The following is a 16,665-nucleotide window of genomic DNA, read 5'->3' as shown; positions in this document are numbered from 1 at the left end:
TGTATTTATTAGGATATATTTGCAAATATAGGAAGAATAACAGAGTCACAAAAGCACAAGCAGCTCAGTGAGTACCGATTCTTCAAATGAGTCAAGGAAACACTGAGCTTAAATGCACATTGGGAAATGGGGAGTGACAATTCAAACATGATCTACCTACAACAATGGTTTACATTTTCTCACAGACAGTGTCCAGATAAGGTTAACAGGTTATAGGTTAACATGCACATAAAAATAAAGATCTTGTCAGATACCTTTCTAAATCTCCCAAGGTGTCATAAACCCACTTCACCTAATCCCCTATCCCCCACGTTCACCTCTGAGATTACATTCCCGTCCTCCGTAACTGGCAGAGGGAGGACCCGGATCTGGGAGGGAAGATGGTTTATAGTGTCCTTTTAGTTTATCAGTTTAAACAAAGGGCCTATGCTTCGTCTCCCAGACTTTCTGTCTCAGCAGTTAAGCAGGATCTAATCAACAGGATAAGAGGAGACAAACAGTTTTTTCAATAGTGCTGAGAGAAGGCTATGTGTTAATAAAAACATAAGAATTAAGTGTAATTTTTTGCCATTACAATGTCATATCATGCATTCGTATAATATCGTAATAAATCTTTGCATATCTGCAACAAAGTCTCTCCTGATTGAAATATTATTACATTTAACAGGTAAAGACTCCATCGACTCCAAATTTTCATTTGTATTTTTAGCCATGAGAGTTGACTGACAGTTATCAAACGGTCGTTTGGAGTCGGTGAAGCTTAGTTGACAGTCCTGATAGACAGTATTGTGTAATATAAGTGCCATTAATTTATCAGCAAAGTGTATGAATACACTGATTGGAGTTTCTTATTACTAGTTGTTTTGTGGCATCATAAATGAATGTACAAAAGTACATGTGCTTTTTATATTATTAAAAGGAAAACAAATTTAGTTGTAGTCTTGCAAATTGTGACCCTGCAAGATCCCCAGTCTTTACATATTATGACTACCGTTAGGATGTGAGATGGTTGTCTTTAGATGTGAGATGGTGTCAGACTTTAGTTTTTTCAAAGTCTGTTCAGAGTCTTCTAGTGTATGGTACGCATAAAACAGACTCTAAAAAGACTTATGAAAATATTAATGTCTGACATCAGGGCTAACCCTGATGTCAGACATAACCCTAAGGTTAGGCTAGACAACCTGTCATAATGTCACTAAGTTTTTAGTCACAGACTATAAGATTTTACTACCAAGACTTAAAACCTACCCTCACCTATGGTCATGAAGGCTGGGTCATGACCGAAAGAACAAGATCCAGGGTACAAGCGGCCAAAATGGGTTTCCTCAGGAGGGTAGCTGGCGTCTCCCTTAGAGATAGGGTGAGAAGCTCAGTTATCCGTGAGGAGCTCGGAGTAGAGCCGCTGCTCCTTTGCGTCGAAAGGAGCCAGTTGAGGTGGTTCGGGCATCTGGTAAGGATGACCCCTGGGCGCCTCCCTAGGGAGGTGTTCCAGGCACGTCCAGCTGGGAGGAGGCCTCGGGGGAGACCCAGGACTAGGTGGAGGGATTATATCTCTAACCTGGCCTGGGATAATATAGTAGGTAATTTGCGATGGAATTTTTTATTTTTTTTTACTTGATGAATTACAAACATGGCAGATTCACACGGGATTAAGACCACAGACGAACTCCCCAATAATTACAAATTACTCAAGGTCCCAATGTAATACTAGTCAAATGCTAACATTTGCTAATTAGAACTAATGACTAAGTACAGCTAAAGCCCTATTCGCACAGTGAATGAACTAGTTTTATATGGGGACCTCTAGTAAAGTCAATATTTGTGAGCCTTTTTAGGTTTAATGTTTTGATTCGCTGACAATAAGAAAATATAGAATAACAGCAGCCTTATGAATCAGGGTGATTTTTAAGTTGAAAAGCGCTAGAGTGGCATTTGCAGGTAAGTTGAGGGTGATTTGTAGAGGTAATGAAATGTCATCAGACGTAGTGTGGTCACTATGTTTTAAGACTGATGATGCTAAGGCGCTTTAAGTGTATTCAAACAATGATTTAACTAAATGCTGAATTTCGATTTCTTTGACATGTTAAGATGTTTGGTTTCCCAGATTATAATTGTATCATTGAATTGGCCATATTTGTCGGCCAAGGTTGGATTACTAACCAAGCATCGACCCTAGAAGGACCCAGAACAGTTGGTATTTCAGGGAGACAGTTATGATTTTCATGCTGAACTTTGGTCACTGAGATGGTTCCCCACCAGTGTCCATACCAGCATGAATAGGACAGGTGGAATCTGTAGAGGACTCTATTAGTGCAATGAAGTTCTTTTCTTCACTTCCTTTTCGTGGTCATATAAGCTAATATACTATTAAAAAAAAAAAATAGTTCAACATTTTGAGAAATATGATTATTTTCTTTCCATCCAAGAATGAGAGGAGGAGATTGATAACAATCTGTGTTAGTGCGAGGGTATGATCTTCTCGCACTTCAGAAACACTAAGTAAGTAAGCATATTTTCCAAAATGTTAAGTATTTTCTTTACTTATTTCCTTGCCTGGTGCAGCAACACCAAGGCAGTGCACAATAAATCAGACCCAATCTTCAAACTTCATGACTCCCTCAAAGCCGTTGTAGGTGAAGGGTTCAAGGACGGGGCTGCAGGTCTCTTGAGCAAGGCAGGCCATCCTATTGTTCTCACAGCTGTCCTCACTGCCTGGGTCAATGTACACACTATCAGCAGAGTGGATAGACGGGTCCTCGTCAAAATAGTTGTGGGGCCGCAGCAGGACCCCGCCCCCGTTGCCCACAGTTACCGTGTTGGGGATGTCCTCGGAGTGGGGGATGTGGAGGAAGCCAGTGGTCACCCAGGCAACCAGGTCCTGCAGGCACATTTTCATACACATCATGCAAATTAAAAAATTCAGCTGAGTTATGTAAGTTCACGTTTACATATGTGTTTATATTATCTTATCACATAGACGGTAAAAATAGTGAACGTAGCATCTGTGACGTCACCCATTGGTTTGTGGACTTCCGTTTTAAAGGGTCGAGTTTGGCGATACGGGCGTCGCCATCTTGGTTTTTTTGTAACCTGACGTGGCGATTTTTTACAACAGGGTGGCACTTAGGGAGGCCAAACCAGTGTAATTTATGGTTGCAAGGGCGCTGTGCTAAGCTAAATGATAAAGACGGAGAGTTGCTGATTTTCAACCCTTCTAATGTGAGTCATCCAGCAGAGTTTTCTGGTAGGTAATCGCAGACCTCCAGGTACTGTCGCCATTCATCTGCATGTACCACAGTACAGAAAATCGGCAAACGTTTTTAAAGCTACCAGCTAACGCTAGCGGTTGCTAGCTAACTTGGTTGAACAAAATGTTTCACTTAACTTTTATGAAGTGAAAACACACAGTAAGAGGGGCAATGTTAAAGACACACTCAAAAAAAAGTTCACAGCTATTTTAATGTACACAGTGCCAGGGTTAGCATTGCTAAGCCTCTATCATGATTGACAGGTCGGCGTGTAGCCACGCCTCTAAAGTATGCCCTGCTTTAAAAAAAATTGGACCATAATTTACAAAATCAACATCATGCTATATTGACGAAGACGTGAAACTAGCGATTAAGGCCATAAACTCATTATGAAAATGTTTACTGAGGTAATAAATCAAGTGAGAAGTAGGGTCATTTCCCCATAAACTGACTTCTTCTTGCAACCAGTGGAGTCGCCCCCAGCTGGAAATGAGATAAAATGCAGGTTTAAAGCACTCCGCATTGGCTTAACTTTTTAGACCCGAAAGCTTTGTCCATTATTTTTACAGTCTACGTCTTTTAATTATTTTTCCCATACACATTCCATCTCAACACACCTCGTCTTCGATGTTTTCGTTGTCTTCAATGTACTTGCTGAAGTCAACAGCTGGATTCCAGATGTTGTTCTGATTGTACAGACTGGAGCTGAACTGCTCTAAATCCTTATGCTTGGTGATGGCAACCTTATACCTGGAGATGACAGAAGAGCCACAAAGAGAGATGGCTTTAGATGGCCAGCAGCATGTCTGAACATCGAAGGCTCTGTGGCTCATCACCAGACAAGAACATTGCTATAAAACGATCCCCAGATTATGTGTAATGGCACATGGCACTTTTTTATATAATGCTGGGCTACTCTGCTAAAGAACCATGACAGAACCACGATCATCACTTTTTCAAATGATACGTTAGAGTCACATAATCACACCCATTAGTGGTGTCACTAGTTCTTTGGGTGACAAACAGCAGTATGTTGTCTGCATGTAGGTGAGATTTAATGTCATGTTTTGTGTAATATGTGACCCAGTGGTCCAAAATATATCATTATGAAATTCAAAACATGCATTCTGTCATCATGTAGTGTATGCACTGTATCTTAATTTCTCTAAAACACTTTGACGAGGAAAAACAAAACGTCCACAAACAAACAAATACAGTCTGACTTCAGGACCAGCCCTGCCTCCTAAAAATTAGGTTCTAAATTCTTAATTCTAAATACAGATATTGTTTCTGACGTATTTTGAGTCAGCGTAGGGCGGAAGTCATGGTGGATGATTAGTCAAACAAGCACAGGACTTTTTTTTACCCAGCAGACCGATGTGTCCTGTGTGAAACCAAAAGCTTATTTAAACTTACATACTTAAGTGCATAACAAAAGCACAATCTTTTTTTTAACCTAACAGTAGTTTTGATTCAATTTACAATGTTAACCACTTGTTTAACAATGCAACCAGTGACAGGTGCATGGATGGGTGTTGAAAGGAACGCAATCCGGGAGAAATTTGACAATGCAGTTTAGTTGTATGGGAAGGTACGTTTTAGGAAACACTTTTGTCAGGACTTCCCTGATCACAGATTGTTACTATCCATGCTGCATAAAAGTACTGGTTGTGAGTTTAAATATAATTATATATAATTTTTACTATTTATTATACAATGTAATCTACATTTTAAATTGAGATTAGTGGAGGTCATAATCTAGTCCTATGAGTATGAGTGTAAAACACATCTTGTCTAACACAACTTTTAATCATCAAGGCAAAAAAGTGTCATTAACTTTTGAAAGTGAGATTTTTTTGACTTTGTGGCTGTTCAGTCTCACCTGGCCCATGACATGGCTCTCTCCTCGGCCTGGCTCTCTGGGAGGTGGTCCCCGGTGAAGCTAAACACCTGCAGCCTGTAGGACCGATGGTGACCCCAGCGGTTGGTCTTGTTGCTGGCGATGTGGAGGTAGCGAGGAGTCTTAGTGTCGTAACGCAGAGCTGCCTCCTGTGTAAGTGCACAGTAAACTAGTAAAATTAGTCCCACAGTCAAGATGTACTTTGTTGGCTGCAACACTGGTGGATTAAAGAGCCCCTATTATGTTTTTTCTCAACTGCCTAAAAACGGCTCGCCCACATTCCTGTTTGAAATACCTCAATTAGTGATGTCATTTGTTGAGAATGCCAGCCCAGTTTTTCATATGTGCTGTTCATATGTGCTGTTGCTTGAGCAAGAATGTTTGAATTTGACAGTATGAGAAACATACTGTCAAATAGCTATATGCCTACATAACTAGGGTGACCAGATTTCCTGGAACTAAAACCGGGACACTTTGCGCGTGACCATAGTGCTCGTGCACGCACATGCTTTTTAACGTGAACATGTGCCAGCGCAGGTCAGACATAGACACAGACAGTGACTTCATTATTTTTGATCGTAGGCGCCTCATCTAATAATAACAGTGTTTTTTCCTGTAAAATTAACAAAATTGCAGCAACAGCTTTTTTCAGTTTAGTGAGAGATTTATGTTGAGATTTTTTCTAAAAAAGATTTTTTGAAGTGTTATTTATTCCAATTACACCAAAAGAATTAAAATGATTGTGATGGTGAATTATTAAAAGAGAAACATAGATTACAATCCAAATATAAAAAAACATAATGGAATATATTGCAGTAAGGCTCTCAGGCATTCTGTATTGCTTTCAACTATTTATTAGATCGATTTTACTAATTATATCTGAGTCAGCACACATGTAGCCTAGGCATAATTTACTCCTCCCTGCTGTTTTGCATCTTTTGTTGGGGAATTAACCTCCTTTAATGTGCATATGACAATTATTCACCTCAATGATACATTAATTCATTTTAATTTATTTATAAAGACCCTGGACTGTAATATTTCAGATGTTTGAGCAAGATTTCTGCTCATGTTCAAAACTTTGTGCACATTCAAAATACAGTATCTGTGTTCTCTGTGATTTTGAGGAGTCATGATATTTTGAGAAAAATAAAGTGATAATAGGCTATTACAAGAATAAAGTCACTATATTTCAGAAAATAATCCACCTGCACTATGGTGCATTACGTGATTGCTCTGCTGATACGGTAGATCTCAGACCTTCTGACAGACACAGAGCCCCGTTTGGGTCTCTGAATGAGACACATAGTTTAGCCACGGAAGTGGAAAACTGAAACTACTGCAGAAATACACAGAGCACAAACGTAACATATCTGCCGCAGCATGTCGACAGCAGAGCGCGTCCATAAACCTGAAGCTGTCCTGCATTTTACAGCGAGAGTGGACACTAAACGACGCACAGGTCTGCTTCAGAGCTCCGTGTGTCAAACTAAATCATTAGTATTGCCCTCCTAAACTTTGTGTTGATGGCATCAATATATTAGACTGATTTGGCTATGATTCCTCCGAAAACTTCACCTTTCACAGCTTTCCTCACTTAAAGACGGTTGCTAGGTGATAGCAACAAATACAGCATGGTTCCGACCACGTAGCTGCCCGTTCTATTTGCCCCGGAAAATAAACTGGACAAAGTTACATTCGGGGCTACACTCAAAACATTTGGGGCTGAAGCCCCAGCAAAATCGGCTCACGCCGCTCCTGGTGTAAACCGGGACATTTTAGCGTCCCGACAGGCTTTTGTCGGGACTCGGGACACGCAATTCAAAATCGGGACTATCCCACCGGGACGTCTGGTCACCCTATACATAACGTTACTACAGACATAGTGATTACATCGCCTTGGTTCTCTCTTATGATACATCCGAGGGCCGTATGCTGTAAAGCTTGTAACGTGGATGAGAGCTGAAGCCATGGATGAGCTTTGTTCACGAAACTGCAGGCTAACTGCTAGCGCTAGTTATTAGCTAGCTAGCTAGTAGCACGACATAATTATTAAATCTCCTTGGTTGTCTAGCTAAATACATCTATCGTTTATTTAGCTAAGCATTTAAATGATCGGGACCAACGAAAACACAATGTTTAACGTATTTTAGACAATGAAAACGGCGAGTTCATGAGTTCGCCACTTGTAAGAGACACGAGAGATAAGCTCATGAACGAGCATGTTGCTACCGGTTGCTAAGACAACACAAATTGTTGCTAGTCCATCGTGACGTCATGGGCCAACAATGCGGAAGATCCAGGCTCCATGTTTGCTTTATGCGCTTTTCAGCACTCTCATTGGAATGTACGGGGCTTCCCGCCGAACACTGTATCCAGTTCTCTTAATACATCCATGGTCTTGACACGCTACATATGTGTACCACGTTTCGTTAGTCTACGTTAAACGTACTGCAGGGGCTACATTTTTTTAATTTTGGGCGCTAGCGAGCCATTTTTGTGCGCCTATTCCCGGAACCCTAAAAATACATAAATGTTCACCAGGCTTGATGCAACTGCCAATTTTGGTGAGTTTTTGAGTTAAGCCCCTCAAAAAGGCGATTAATTTCCAGAAAAGAATAATTCCTTCAGTTTCAATAGGGCCTTAGCCGTTGTCGGCGCTCGGGCCTTAACTAGCCATATAACAGCAAGGCTGCGTCGGAGCTCAGACGCCAGGAACACTCTGGCCAATCAGAGCAGACTGGGCTTTGTCGGGAGTGGGGCTTAAAGAGACAGGCGCTCCAACAGAGCATCTCATACAGAGGGTGAATACAAGTGCAGCAGCCATGAGCAGTATGAGAAAAATGTGTTTTTAACATTAAAGCATGTAAACATGTAAAAGTAAAACCCTGAAAATGTTATTGCCCTATAATATGAACTCAGCAGTATATTTCACAGCATGAAATATTATTATTATTAGAAACATTTTCTCATGAAGATGCAAATATATACTAGAACTGCAAGCAGTTATGATGGGGTCCAAGCCTCCCGATGCCAGTCGCCCCCGACGACCCAGGGAGCATGCGAAAGTGGGACCCAAAGCGTGAAGGTGGGGAAGCAAACGTCACTAAATATCGAGAGGTGTGAGCCGCAAGGTTTGCGGTACATTGCCATTGCAAATATTATATTAACATTGAGGAAAAGGGCCCAAACTGGTTTAGTTGACTATGGCTACGTTCACACCCACACACAAGTCTTAATGCTTAATTTTTTGCTCAAATCTGATTTTTTGTTTGGCTGTTCACATTACCTTTCAAAATGTGGCGTATATCCGATTCCAGTGTGAACTGTTTGCGGTTTTGAACGGACCCGCATGCGCAAAAGAACAATAACAATGACATCAGACGCAGCACGCTGTTGCACAAAAATTAGGGAGATGGAGGAAGTAAGCATTTTCGCTTTTATTTCAAAATGTTTGTTTAATCACACACACATCGTACGCACATTTTCAGCCCCGTTTTGTGCGTACGCCACGTTTATAAATGAGACCCCTGGTCACTTGACCCCCAAAAAAAAAAATCAGATTTGGGCCACTTTTGCCTGCAGTCTGAACATAGCCTATAGCGCCCCCTAATGGCCGATCTTTGCCAAATTTGGTACAGAGCATCGTAGTGGGATGTTGAACAATAATCTCAAGTTTTTTGCTGATAGCATTTCATTTGACTGACATATGATAAAGTTTGTGTTTGGTAGCTAGCTAGGAAATTTAGTTTGGTCGTCAAATGCGCAAACTTTAACGTAGCAAAATTGTTTCCATAACTTTTGGTCAGGTCCATCTGGTCTACCAGGTTTCGTGCAGATCGGTCGCACGGCCTAGGACGAGTTCGAAAAAGTTGGTTTTGCGCATATTGCGAAAAAACTTCTTAGCAGAAATGGCCGTGGCCTACATCATGTGATTCAGCTTAATTCAAGGAAAACGTGGATGTATGGTTTTCTAATGTGTAATGTGTACCACAGTACAGTAGTTAAAGGCAAAAAAAACATTATAGCGCCACGTAGTGGTCCACGTGTAATTTTTGGTAGGTGAGGTAGAGCTGAAGATCTCTGCCCGAACCCGAAGTTCGGTCTTAATTTCTATAATTTAACACGGGCTCGGGCCGGGCTCGGGCTTGCGCTCCAGGTTGCAATATAGAACCATGGCTTGTTACTTTTACAATCCCCAGATAATAAAAACTTTTAATAGTCAGTTAACAAGTATTTGGCATAATACAAAGGTATTTTGGAATAAACCCCTTAATTGTATAAATAATTTATGTTAATGGCAGTGATAGATCAGAACAAAAATAACTGAGACATTCTGCTGCAGATGACGTTTCATGTTATCTCTCGACACTATCAAAAGCCGAGAATATAGTTCATGACCTTTGTTGCACACTATCCTCTAAAGCCTGTTAAATGAAACTTAAATGCAAGTGACTGTTTAAAGGAAGTGAAAGAAGGCTGACCTGTTCTGTTTTAAGTTGCTTCTCCACCAGCTGAGGAACCATAGCATAGTGATCAGGCATCCATGGCAGTGACACATTGACATATTCCATGTCTTTCGTCTGGAAAAAGTTATTCACTCCTGCAGAGAAAATGAAACAAAAATGTTTGTAATAACACAGACAATGCATTTTTCTAAGGGGACATGAGCAAAAAAAAAAATCAAAATCGCTGTATCCCTTGCTCCGGAACAGATTATAAGACTTTCAAATCCGTTTTAAATATCATATCAAAACAATATAATGGTGACGATTTGCAAGCAAAGCAGCAATGTCCTTATAATGAAGACCTAGATTAAAACATAGTGCAACTAACTTCTGTACTGTAGTCATTGCTCTAACTGTCACTGTCATGGCCCAGGCTACATCGATATACGGCTTTCATGTGCTCACACAAAACGTTTTTTTTGCTCATGTCCCCTTAGGGGCTCCGTAGCATTGGGCATGTTGATGCTCTGTAGATCCATGTCAGGTTGTCAGCTGGTTTATGAATGTAATTTTTAAATCAATTTAAAGCTGCAGAGAAAAAAATCATACATCTAGATGAAACCCACTACAGGGGCTACTTCTTTAAAATTTTGTAGGGGGCGCTATTGAGCCCCAGGGCTTGGGTGTGGAAAATTAGCTCCATTAGATGTAAATTTGCACCAGTTATATGTGTGCTTTCATAACTTTCCGAGCATGTTTAGCACTTCAAACATGCTTTTCATTTTGGTGGAATATTAAGAATTCTATTAATTTCAATAGGGCCTTCGCCCACTGACATCGCCAAAAAACCATGGCAATATGAAATGCAATTGATTGAGCTTTATTTAATTTTTTCCTAAAAATAATTTAAACTAAATTTAGGATTGCATTTCCAATTTTTTATATTAAATTGTCAATTGCAAAGTGCATATTTCAATTGATAGATTGACAGTTTCACCAGCCAATGGCAAAATTCACCTGCATTTGGCGCATGGTAATTTCAGGCCCTGGCTGTCCGGTAGAAAATCAGCAGCTCTTTGGGTGCCAGTTTTAAGCAAGCAAGGATCTCTGGGGAGGAACAATTGACCCGTTTCTCATCACTAGTTGGACACTGAAATGTGTGTTATCTAATAGTTGAATCTTATCCTTATTGTCTTTCATGGTCACTGATCAAATTCCTGGTGTTCTGTATGACCTTTAGCTTTGTGCTAAAACTATTTAACTTTGATCAGTAGATTATTAGCGTATCCTGATTTAAATAAGTCTGTCTGCGTTTTGTAGCTTTGTATTGAGAGGACTTTGATGAGAAACAGACTCGTATTGAGCCTATGTAAATCCTCTCAGACTTGTGAGTTGAGTCTCCCCAGGGACTGAGCTTAGCCTAGCCCACACTACATCTTCCTGTAGTTTCCCGTAACCATGTAATCATCCTGGCCAGAAACTGACAGACTACAGCTTTTTTTTAATGAACTTCTGTCCCCACTGCGTGAATAAAACTCATCTGAACCAGCCACAGAATTGGAAATGAAAGAATCTTTTCTTCCACAACACCAATGCCCAAATGAGTTCTGTAAAGATTCTCCCTTGGCTAATTAAATTTACACTAACCATAAGCCACACTATATATTCCACAACATGTGTACAATGTTGTAAAATTACCATATTAATAGCCGTCAACATGACCCGATGGGTGTTGTAGGTCTCTTCTTTAAATGTTTGTGTGGTTAAGCCTATTTCTAGTAGTGGTGCCTCTAATTGTTCTGTTGTAATGGTTGTGTTGTACTTTTTGTTCTTTTTAGGGCTTCAACTAACAATTATTTTCCTTGATTAATCTGTTGATAATTTTTTCCATTAATCGATTAGTTGTTGGGTTGATCAGTGTTCTAAGTCAGAATTCAGAGAAGGAATTCAGAATTCTTTAAACTCAGGATTGAGAATTCTGTATTTTTTCTCAGAAATCTGATTTATTGTCAGAATTCTGACTTTAAACTCATAATTCTGACTTTAAACTCAGAACTTCAATACATGTTTTACATTGGCCCTGATGCTTTTCCAAAGTTTGAAATGTATTGCCACTCACCCAACACATCTAGGTCCACTTTGAAGTTGATAAAGTGGGTGTGGATGTTCCCCAGCACGTTCTCGGCGACCTGGTGTCCATATTTCAGACTACCATCCACCAGGTAAGAAGAGGAGATGTAGCCGGTTGCGTGCACTTTGGCCTCCACTGAGCCACTCTGGTAGAAGATGAAATCCCACATGTAGTCATAGTTTCCAATTGCTGTGATGGTCCTAAACACCAGGGCGCTGTTCACCATCCCCCCGTAACTATTGGAGAAAAAGTCAGCGAAGTGCCTCCGCAGGGGCTGACCCATGTTGTGCTCAAACACACATATTGAATTAATATATCTGACCGGGACTGAAACATCTATGTAGCGGTATGTGTCCACGTAGGTGGCTTCATGGGGGCAATCTACGCCACGGACCAGTTCGTGTGCGAAGCGCCCTATCCCGATGCTCGCGTCCAGAAACTTTGTTAGAATCATCCCCGGAGTCACTGAACCGTAGACTGACATGGCCTCCTGCACGCTCAACTCGTAGATTATCCTGTCACTTTTGAAACGCACATCAAACACCCTCAAGCCTGTGACAGAGCTGAGCCCGAAGGCGAAGCTCCAGTCCAGGTACAGGACATGGTTGTTGCTGATGCTATAGCGTTTCCCCTCTGCGTTAAACAGCTGCGGGCCAATCTGCAGAGGCTTGTGCCTGGGTTTCAGTGAACCGTAGTCGGGCGTCTCCTTGTAAACTATTTTCTTAATAGACCCCGTTTCATATTTCTCTTTAAGCTCTTCTACAGTGTCGAAGTATTGGCCGTTATAAAGCAGACGCTCCACTTTCCATTCGGACGCGTTGACGCTCTCGTGGTTGATCAGCAGCTCGAAGCCCACCGGGTGGATGTACGTGCCGCTCATATCCCTAAAGTAAGATATCCAGGTATTTCTGTCCCCGGATCGAATTCCACGGGGCATCTGCTCGAACGTGTTCACCTTCTTGTTCTGATCTACGTCGAAGCTCTCCTTCATGAGCTTCCCAAGCTTGGAGAAGACCTCACCCACATATTTGAAAAGCAAGTCGTATTCCCCGATGGTGACCGTACGCGCAGTGATAGGCAGTTCCATGTTGTACCTCTCAATGGTGACATCTCTGTGGTATGTCGGGTTAGGAAGAGGCCCCACTACGTACTCCTTAACATAGCCTTTTGCGCCGTGAAAGACCACCACGGTAGCCTCTCTATCCGGCTTGGCGCTTTTCCCGTCCAAGTAAGCCAGCGCGTCCGCTTTTTTGGGCAGAGATAGATCTATTAAAAACAAGAAATTCCCCCATGGCTTGGTGATCTGGTTGGTGGATATATCCAGGTCTTTCTGCGTGAGCATGAACTGCTGGACCTGCAAGTACTCCTGCCGGCTGAGGTCAGCGAACACGAGGCTGCGCTCGTCGTGTTTGCGCTTCAGCGGGTGGACACGCTGAGTGGAACATTTAGGTGCCCTGCTGGTGTGGATGCCGATCAGGACGATGTTGAGAATGATGGAGACGAGGACGAACAGGATAAGCGCCCATTTTACAAAAGAGTTCATCATCCGTTCTATTCTTACGCACACCCGTGCTTGGAGAAAGGGAGAAGAGGAATGAGCCCTGGGCAGGACGTGTAAGCGGTCAGAAGCGTTTGAAAAAGAGAGGCGCGCTCATCAACTCTTCCGTCTCCACCGGAAGAGTTTCTATATGGATCCCATAACCCCCTGCCCCTTCCTCGCCATTTGAATGAACATCTTTTGAAATGCAGTTTAATGCAGACTCTGTTCAGCAGCTACACACCCTCATGAATTAAATCGTCTAATTGTGAGGCATAAGTAACCTTTCTGTGACAAGGTAGAAACAGATCTGTGTATAGGAACTTCTGCTAAAAAACTACTGTAAAGCTGTTTCAGTAACAGAAACAGGGTTAACACATACATCAAAGAAGCTGGGTGGAGGCTAAAACGCATCTGCATAGATATATGTCTGTAGGAGCTTCTTAGAGAAACTACTGTAAAGCTGTTTAAGTGCCATAAATAGGGTTAAGACATCGTAAAAGCCCTACGGAGGCCCAAAAGCATCTTTCCTGCATAGAGATCTGTATATAGGAACTTCTAAGAAACTACTGTAAAGCTGTTTAAGTAACAGAAACAGGATTAACACATCAAAGAGGCTGGGTGGAGGCTAAAACGCATCTGCATAGAAATGTTCGTAGGAGTTTCTTAGAGAAACTACTACTATTTAAGTGACATAAACAGGCTGTTTAAGTAACATAAACAGGGTTAAGACGTCATAAAAGCCCTAAGGAGGCCCAAAAGCATCTTTCCTGCATAGAGATCTGTGTATAGGAACTTCTAAGAAACTACTGTAAAGCTTGTTGAAGTGACATAAACAGGGTTAACACATCAAAGAAGCTGGGTGGAGGCTAAAATGCATCTGCATAGAGATATGTTTGTAGGGGTTTGTTAGAGAAACTACTGTAAAGCTGTTTAACATATCATAAAAAGCCCTAAGGAAACCCAAATGCATCTTTCCTGCATAGAGATCTGTGTATAGGAACTTCTAAGAAACTACTGTAAATCTTGTTGAAGTGACATAAACAGGATTAACACATCAAAGAAGCTGGGTGGAGGCTAAAACGCATCTGCATAGAGATATGTTTGTAGGGGCTTGTTAGAGAAACTACTGTAAAGCTGTTTAAGTGCCATAAACAGGGTTAAGATATCATAATAGCCCTAAGGAGGCCCAAAAGCATCTTTCCTACATAGAGATCTGTGTATAGGAACTTCTAAGAAACTACTGTAACGCTGTTTAAGTAACAGAAACAGGGTTAACACATCAAAGAAGCTGGGTGGAGGCTAAAACGCATCTGCATAGAGATATGTTTGTAGGGGCTTGTTAGAGAAACTACTACCATTTAAGTAACATAAACAGGGTTAACGCATCATTAAAAAGCCCTATGGAGCCAAAACGCATCATTCCTGGATAGTGATCTGTGTATAGGAACTTCTGCTAAGAAACTACTGTACAGGTTGTTTAAGTGACAGCAACAGGCATAACACATCATGTAAAGCTATGTGGAGACCCAAACGATTCTTCTGCTAAGAAACTACTGTAAAGCTGTTTAAGTAACAGAAACAGGATTAACACATCAAAGCGGCTGGGTGAAGGCTAAAACGCATCTGCATAGAAATGTTCGTAGGAGTTTCTTAGAGAAACTACTACTATTTAAGTGACATAAACAGGCTGTTTAAGTAACATAAACAGGGTTAAGATATAATAGCCCTAAGGAAACCCAAAAGCATCTTTCCTACATAGAGATCTGTGTATAGGAACTTCTGCTAAGAAACTACTGTAAAGCTTGTTTAAGTGACGAAACAGACATAACACATTACATAAAGCTATGTGGAGACCCAAATGATTCTTTTGCTAAGAAACTACTGTAAAGCTGTTTAAGCGCCATAAACAGGGTTAAGACATCATAAATGCCCTAAGGAGGCCCAAAAGTATCTTTCCTGCATAGAGATATGTGTATAGGAACTTCTGCTAAGAAACTACTGTAAAGGTTGTGTAAGTGACATAAACAGGGTTAACACATCATGTAAAGCTATGTGGAGACCCAAACGATTCTTCTGCTAAGAAACTACTGTAAAGCTGTTTACGTAACAGAAACAGGATTAACACATCAAAGAGGCTGGGTGAAGGCTAAAACGCATCTGCATAGAAATGTTCGTAGGAGTTTCTTAGAGAAACTACTACTATTTAAGTGACATAAACAGGCTGTTTAAGTAACATAAACAAGGTTAACACATAATTAAAAAGCCCTATGGATGCCAAAATGCATTATTCCTGGATAGTGATCTGTGTATAGGAACTTCTAAGAAACTACTGTAAAGCTTGTTTAAGACATAAACAGGATTAACACATCAAAGAGGCTGGGTGGAGGCTAAAACGCATCTGCATAGAGATATGTTTGTAGGGGCTTGTTAGAGAAACTACTGTAAAGCTGTTTAAGTGCCATAAACAGGGTTAAGATATCATAATAGCCCTAAGGAGGCCCAAAAGCATCTTTCCTGCATAGAGATCTGTGTATAGGAACTTCTGCTAAAAAACTACTGTAAAGCTGTTTCAGTAACAGAAACAGGGTTAACACATCAAAGAAGCTGGGTGGAGGCTAAAACGCATCTGCATAGAGATATGTTTGTAGGGGTTTGTTAGAGAAACTACTGTAGAGCTGTTTAACATATCATAAAAAGCCCTAAGGAAACCCAAATGCATCTTTCCTGCATAGAGATCTGTGTATAGGAACTTCTGCTAAGAAACTACTGTAAAGCTGTTTCAGTAACAGAAACAGGATTAACACATCAAAGAAGCTGGGTGGAGGCTAAAACGCATCTGCATAGAGATATGTTTGTAGGGGCTTGTTAGAGAAACTACTACTATTTAAGTGACATAAACAGGCTGTTTAAGTAACATAAACAGGGTTAACGCATCATTAAAAAGCCCTAAGGAAACCCAAATGCATCATTCCTGGATAGTGATCTGTGTATAGGAACTTCTGCTAAGAAACTACTGTACAGGTTGTTTAAGTGACAGCAACAGGCATAACACATCATGTAAAGCTATGTGGAGACCCAAACGATTCTTTTGCTAAGAAACTACTGTAAAGCTGTTTAAGTAACAGAAACAGGATTAACACATCAAAGAGGCTGGGTGAAGGCTAAAACGCATCTGCATAGAGATATGTCTGTAGGAGCTTCTTAGAGAAACTACTGTAAAGCTGTTTAAGTGCCATAAACAGGGTTAAGACATCATTAAAAAGCCCTATGGAGGCCAAAATGCATCATTTCTGGATAGTGATCTGTGTATAGGAACTTCTTCTAAGAAACTACTGTAAAGCTTGTTTAAGTAACAGAAACAGGATTAACACATCAAAGAGGCTGGGTGGAGGCTAAAA

At 40.9% G+C, this 16,665-nt stretch overlaps 1 protein-coding gene across 1 annotated transcript; it reads right to left on the bottom strand.

The window, feature by feature from the left end:
• On the bottom strand, positions 1–13,364 carry aoc2 (amine oxidase copper containing 2). Its single transcript, XM_078268674.1, has 5 exons — positions 11,716–13,364; positions 9,633–9,751; positions 5,131–5,297; positions 3,866–3,998; positions 1–2,878 (listed from the first exon to the last, which is right to left on the bottom strand). The coding sequence occupies exons 1-5, from the start codon at positions 13,271–13,273 to the stop codon at positions 2,588–2,590; spliced, it is 2,268 nt and encodes a 755-aa protein (XP_078124800.1). The 5' UTR covers positions 13,274–13,364; the 3' UTR covers positions 1–2,587.
• Between the last annotated feature and the right edge of the window lie 3,301 nt (positions 13,365–16,665).

This window comes from Sander vitreus, chromosome 15 (assembly GCF_031162955.1).
Source record: "Sander vitreus isolate 19-12246 chromosome 15, sanVit1, whole genome shotgun sequence".
In the NCBI taxonomy this organism is placed as follows: Eukaryota; Metazoa; Chordata; class Actinopteri; order Perciformes; family Percidae; genus Sander; species Sander vitreus.
The sequence above is the reverse complement of the archived record's forward strand: the minus strand, read 5'-3'. Positions and strand labels throughout refer to the sequence as shown.

Coding starts and splice junctions, on each gene's coding strand:
- aoc2 (XM_078268674.1), bottom strand. CDS start 13,273: ATGATGAACTCTTTTGTAAAATGGGCGCTTATCCTGTTCGTCCTCGTC. Junction 5,298..9,632: donor AGCAACTTAAAACAGAACAG/GTCAGCCTTCTT, acceptor GCACTTACACAG/GAGGCAGCTCTGCGTTACGA. Junction 3,999..5,130: donor AGAGCCATGTCATGGGCCAG/GTGAGACTGAAC, acceptor TGTCATCTCCAG/GTATAAGGTTGCCATCACCA.